The sequence below is a fragment of the Henckelia pumila genome, chromosome 3 (assembly GCF_033568475.1).
Source record: "Henckelia pumila isolate YLH828 chromosome 3, ASM3356847v2, whole genome shotgun sequence".
Lineage (NCBI taxonomy): Eukaryota > Viridiplantae > Streptophyta > Magnoliopsida > Lamiales > Gesneriaceae > Henckelia > Henckelia pumila.
The window spans coordinates 49,007,045-49,013,843 of record NC_133122.1 but is presented as its reverse complement, the minus strand read 5'-3'; the positions used below and the strand labels follow the sequence as shown (position 1 = coordinate 49,013,843).

The 6,799-nt window shown below is 31.1% G+C and overlaps 1 protein-coding gene across 2 annotated transcripts; it reads left to right on the top strand.

The window, feature by feature from the left end:
- Positions 1–250: 250 nt before the first annotated feature.
- Positions 251–3,023, top strand: LOC140892694 (uncharacterized). Of its 2 annotated transcripts, XM_073301656.1 has the most exons (3): positions 251–324; positions 862–1,112; positions 1,351–3,023. In XM_073301656.1, the coding sequence occupies exon 3, from the start codon at positions 1,477–1,479 to the stop codon at positions 2,461–2,463; it is 987 nt and encodes a 328-aa protein (XP_073157757.1). In that variant the 5' UTR covers positions 251–324; positions 862–1,112; positions 1,351–1,476; the 3' UTR covers positions 2,464–3,023. The 2 variants fall into 2 exon arrangements, with proteins under 2 accessions (XP_073157757.1, XP_073157758.1); XM_073301657.1 differs by lacking the exon at positions 251–324 and having other exon boundaries at positions 812–1,073.
- The last annotated feature ends 3,776 nt before the right edge of the window (positions 3,024–6,799 follow it).

Below are 6,799 nucleotides of genomic sequence, written 5' to 3'. Positions count from 1 at the left end.
ATACAATATTCAGACTGCTCCTCATGACTAGCCCACATCAACATGACGATCCTACATTAAAAATTAAAGTCCACAATTATTTATTTATTTCGATTCCGCGCGCCGATTAATGTAATTAAATGATTTTAAAACCAGCTTCTTGTAGCTTTTCTGTCAAATGATCAATCAGTCTTCTATATACATAAACGTGCGTGTATCTTGATATATGTAACTTGTAAGTTATATAACACAATCAATTTCACACACACACTGTTAATTAGGTTATAAATCGATCATGAGTTGTTCATTTCAAAATGCTTGCCTATTGGGTGGGTTGTCTCAAAGGTTTATAACCAACTCTTTAATTTATTAGTTTAGTATTTCAACGTGGGATATTGTAACATATATATATATATATATGCATACATGCATGATGGTTTATGATTCTGAATGACGATTTAGAAAAATTATGCGTAAGAATTTTATCTTTTTTTTTATATTCAAGAAATTAAGGAACAACTTCTTCTACTGATGATGATCGCGAATGCTCGTATGCTCCTGGCCCGGCTGTGTACATATAAGTTCTGACATGCTAACTTCAGTTCTCTTGCAGATAGCTAGCATCTGTCGAGCCATGTGATATGTATTAATACAGCCATGCACAAAAAGTGCAGGAATTTATAAAAGCATATATATATATAATCCCTTTTATTTTTTTGTGTATTAATATTATTTTATACATATCCCCTTTGATCAGACAGAAGAAATTAAATGTATTAATAAAATAGATTGACATGTAAGTTAAGATGTTGATCATGTAGCATGCAGGGCTAGGCGTGGGTACAATTAAGTTTTAACTGATAAGATTTTTGAAAACAACAGGTATCTGTCATAAGCTGACTCACGTGGCTTCTTGTGCGCCAATTCTTACCATGGACCAGGATCAGATGAAGCTGACACCTATCTTCTTTTTTCTTTTTTTTTCCTTTGTTTTTCTACAAATCTGACATCTTTTTATATATTGGCATAAACTTGACAGCAAAAGGAACTTTTTTCTTTTGAAATCTGAATTCACATGTTTTTTTTTTGTTCAGGTAAATTTCGGACATGTCGCTCATGTTTTCATGATTGTGGTACAAGTTTTTTTTTTTTATATATATATATCGATTGCATGTTCGATTTCTTAGTGTTAGCAAGTTGTTGTGATTATACATACGATTGCGAGCTGTTCATCATAAATATATATCATCTAGAGTTTGCTAACGTACGTTGTGTGTTGATTCGATGTTACCGCGGGGATGAACAAAACTCCGTTTTAGCTAGTTTTTTTGGTTCTTGATAACTCACTGATGATCACTATTTGATGTGCAGAAAATGAATAATATCTGGAATTGAAGCCTTTTGCAATTCAATTACCTAAGAGGGTTTTCAAGAATATCCATCATATATATGTATATATGATTTCTTGGGATTTTGAGAGATCATGTGCATGAGACAATGATTCGAAAAGAGAGCAGCAACACATCTCATGAGGAACAAGCCAAAATCTTTAAGCCCTCGTCAAGTACTACTACTAGTTCATCGAAAACATGGTCCAGATCCAACGACCCTCGTATCGTGCGTGTTTCTCGAGCATTCGGAGGCAAAGACAGGCACAGCAAAGTGTTCACAGTTAAAGGCCTTAGAGACAGGAGGATCCGGCTCTCTGTTCCGACCGCGGTACATTTATACGATCTTCAAGAAAGACTAGGCCTCAACCAGCCCAGCAAAGTGGTGGATTGGCTACTCGACGCCGCAAAGGACGATATCGACGAATTGCCTCCACTCCAAATCCCTCCGGGGAGTTTGTGCCACAACGTTCATCAGGTTTTGACCTCTAATTCTCATCAAGATTTCAGATCTCGTCACGAAAAACAAGCGGTTTTAACCATCGGTGGCGGTGTCAACTGGCTGAATCATGACCAGTTCAAGAATCCCAGATCGAATTTCCCAGCTCTAGGAGAAACAAGAGCCATATTTCATGATGATCAAAAAGATGAAAGTTCAGCAAGATCAGTACATGATCAAGAACAAGGTGCTTATAATAATGTTTCTGCAAACAATTTTCTAACTAGATCCAACATTGGCTCCAGTTTCTTGAATCCTACTGCAGTACCTTACAATTCCTTTCTCAAATGGGATCCATCAAATCTAACCTTGTCACAATATCCTCCAAAAAATGAAGATCTGCATAATTTTAACCTAGTTCAATTGCCATATTCAACGCTTTCGGTCCCGTCCGGATCTCAACAGGTTCTAGTGTATCAACCTGCTGGAATATCACAGCCTTGTTTCCCTTCTCATGTTTCTGCCATGGACATCGAATTCGTCCCCAAAAACCAAACTTTCCACGGCTTGCAGCTGTCGAATTCTTCCAATTTTCTTCAGTCACAGAACAGCTCCAGAAACGAGCGAAACAAAGACTTGGGATTTCATTTGCAGTAGCCTAATGCCAAGCAATATATATATATATTGTGATAAATTTTACAGGCTTTGTACATATCTTCGTCTTGCTATCTTGCTGATGAAGATAATTAAACAAAACCATGCTAAAAGGCGATAAAGAGCGGTTAAGATTTAGGTAGTCTTTGGGAGAGTTTCTTAGAAGCGCTTCTCCGCTTTTCCGTTAACAAAAATTTGAAATTTTGTAAAATTTTGTTAACGAAAAGCTGAAAAGTGCTTACTATAAGTTCTTCCAGACACTACTTTAGTCTTCCTTGCTCCCATACACTATCAGGTGAGATTCAGATTCTGGAAAATGCTTCTACATCAAGAAAAATAGTATAGAATTCCAACAATCAGCTACAGAAGATTAAAATGGCAGGTGATGATCAGAACATATGTATGACTGTGTGATGTATTTTAAATTATTGTTTACCTATATATTTTCGTATTATTTATTGTGTAATGATATCTTATATGTATGTAATCGAAGTGCGGTTCATACATTCTGTTTCCTTAATGCTTCAACTCTCAGAAATACTACAAATGAAAGCTCCGATCAAGTTTCTGTGCTTACTGATATTGACTATATTATATATCTTGGTAATTTTTTTGTTACATTCATCTTATTAGTTATTACAAGACACATTACAAACATAGGAAGCATATATGTATATGGATGGGATAAACCTTTTGCTCTGACAGCAAAAAGGATTTGAAAATGTAATATTATCTGTAGGGAGTCGAATTTCTTGGTATATGATCAAAAAACCCACTTCAGAAAGCTCGATCGGTCCCAAATTAATCCATGCTTTGTGTGCGTGTGCGTGTATATATTATCTATATATCTTTATAAGAGAGAAACAATACTGAGGTATAGGGTTTGTTCTTAATTTGAGGGAGCTAGCTAGCTAGGGATATTGAATGAGACAGCTTCGGTCTTGTCAACTTCACACAAGATCCAACAAGTTATGTGTGTGGCAAGTAAAGCAGTAATATTACTAAATTAAAGCACTCCTTCGATATGGGATTTTTCGTTAAAAAAAAAGAGGAAAATATGAAGAGATGTTGTAGTGTGTGGTCCAGATTAAGAAAGAAGAAAGGTAAATAAGGAGGTGCAAAGTAATTAGGGTTTGGTTTCAACAATTTTGTATGCTGGGATGGACCATATATATTTATGTTTTCATGTAGAAGGGTCCCCCCAAGTCCTCTAGGGATTAATTAATTAACAAGTTGTTATTATTATTATTTTTTTTGAAAATTATATTTTTTATCAGATATATTTACTTTTCATTAGGAGTGATGCACGGTGCGGTTTGGACGATTTTTTCCCCTGAAATCAAACCGAATTGTCATGTACGGTTCGGATTATAAGATTTTTGTAAGTTGCGGTTTTTCAATAAAAACTTAATTAATGCACGGTTTCGGTCAGTTTTGGGTAGTTATGCGGTTATATATATATATGTTTGTGTGCGTGCAAAAACTAAAAAGTAATAAATTTGATTTCAAACATTTAAAAAAAAAAAAAGCAATATAGGTTAATATATAGTAAATACGACACCTAGTAATTTTTTTAAAAAAATAATATCATAATTGAAATTGTTAAAGTGTCGATGCCTAAGTAAACATATAAGTAAAATATTATATAAAAGTATAAAATGTGTGATTAATTAGCATTAAAATTACGTTTATCTACTAAAGTTAACTTCTACTCGCATTTCATTTTCATGTATAACGACGGAATAAATGAGATTTATCTCTATTTATGGAGTTAAGGTCCTAAATAAATTTTGCAAAACATGAGAAGATTTGATAATTGGGGAATAGGCCTGTAAGAAATGGCGACTATCAAAAGAATTAGAAATAAGGTGAAAGTGTGCTTATTTTACTAACTTATAGTTTTTTGAGGAAAAAAAAACAATAGTAACTTACTAACTTTCTGTCAAAATAAAATGAAAATTATATTGTGTATCATTATTAATTTTTTTTAAAAAAAATTATCATATTATGTGGTGCAATCGGACGGTTTTCTTCTACAAATCGCCACAACACCAGAATATGCGGCGCGGTTTGAGAATTTTTATGAAACCATAGTTTATTTAAAAATTTTAGATATATATATATATAACGGTGCGGTTCGGTTCGGTTCGGTTCGGTTCGGTTTGGTTCGGTCGGTTAAGACGGTTTTCCAGAAAATTTGATCACCCCTATTTTTTTATCAAATTAAATTTCAATTGTAGTTTTGTATCTTTCAATTTTTGATAATATAAATCTTTTTTTATCGAGAGTGTCGATGTGATACTACACACATCAGTACCATAGTGAAAAAAAAAAAGACTAAGGCAGAGCTTAAAAGCCCTTTCAAACAGCTTATAAGCTGTTTTAGAGCTTTTAAGCTCTCAAATTTTATTTGGAAAAAATTTTTAAAAACAGCTTATAAGCTGTCAGAATAAGTTGTTTGACAGCTTATAAACTGTTTTTAAAAAAGTAGGGGTGGATGTATTTTTTTCAAAAAGATTTTATTTTAATATATATTTTTTTCAAAAAGATTTTATTTTAATATTACTAAATTAAATCTCCATCATATCCTCCACCCATTAAATATTAAATATTATTTTTTAAAGAAAATTACAAATCACGTAAATTTTTCTAAAGTAACATATTAAAACAACTTTATTTTTTAATATATGTTTATTCTAAAACTATTTTCGTATGTGTATAACTCAAAATTTTATTTTCATAGAATTATACACTTTTTGGTAATTTTGACAATAAAAAGATCTTATAATACCAAACATATCAACATCTTTAAGTTGTTTAAAATAAGTTTACCCAAAAACTTTAACAGCTTATTTTTAAAAATATGTTATAACAGCTTATAAGCTCGTAAAACAGCTTTTAAGTACTTGAAGCTTATAAGCTCTTTTTAATAAGTTTAGCCAAACACCCTCTAAATTTCCCAAACAAAAGCAAAGATAGCAAACTTATAAACTTGAAATTTCACAACATAAATGATCGAAATCATAAAACGTGACAAAAAATACAATTTTTTCTTTCTCCAAATAAATCACGTATATTTTATCTCCTCATCAAAAATATGTATATTTTATCTCATAATTTATTGTAATTGGATAATGAAATGGATAGGTAAACTAGTGTTGATAAAAAAAAATAGTATTCCAAAAATATAATATTTATAGGTTTGATTAAGGGCAACTTGTAGATAACTCCCTAAATCAAATATAAGTTTCAATTTACTCCCTATATTTGTCTTTCCGAAAATGCCCTTGTCTTTATTTTAATCATTATTATTTCTTGAATTATCAACTGTGGAATCGGATTCAAAATCTGATTCACTTGATTCATCAAGATAATAAATATTTTCATCGTCGGATAAAAATTCATTTGTTTCTACTGGATAGAATCCAATAGTATATATTTCTTCAAGAAGTTTAACTTTATTTTTCTTTTCGTTTCGTTTCGGACATTCATTTGCATAATGACCTTCTTCATTGCACAACCAACATGTGCAATTCTTTCCTTTACCTTTTGAGCAAGGTGGTTTTTTATTATCAAACTTTTTATAAAATTTTCTTTTATAAGGTTTTCTGAAGAAATTCCTTCTAAATTTCTTTTTCTTATAGGGAATAAATTTCCTATTAAAAGATTTATAAGGTTTATTTAATTTATTATGTTTCTGTCGTTTTAAATGTTTGTGTGACATGTTTGTTTTGCAACCGTATTTTTTTACTGTGAATTCCATTTTGTCACAACAAAGTTTATTGTTTTGTTTGTAAGATCTGGATATTCTTTTATTTAATGTTACTTCATGATATTTCTTTGTTATAACATCTTTAATAAATTTAATAGCTCCTCCTAGTGTTTTGGCATAAGCCCTAGTTAAGAATTCATCCTTACTATTTATTGGTATATTAGGTATTTTATTAAAAATACTTAATTTATAATGTTCCTTTTTATCAGCATCTATTAACTGATAATAGTTTGTTTCATAATCACATATAAATTCTTCTAGATAATATAAATTACATAATTTTATATTATTCAGAATAAAGATTGCTTTATTTTGTTCTATATTTTTTGCTACTAATTAATTAGCGTCATTATTAGAAACTCCTAAAAATTCTTGGTACAAGGCATCAACAAATAGTTCAAAATATCAATGTCTTGTCATTCCTTGTGGTAGATTAGTAATTACTAGGTTTTCAGCCCAAGTTCTTACTGCTCCTACCAGTGTCATTTTTATCATCTCATGAGTTAAAACTTGAATATTCTCACTTTTGTCTAATAATAATGTTAATTGAATTTGTACTGATAGTTC

Excerpts from the sequence above, each read along its gene's own strand:
- LOC140892694 (XM_073301656.1), top strand. The coding sequence starts at position 1,477 with ATGATTCGAAAAGAGAGCAGCAACACATCTCATGAGGAACAAGCCAAA.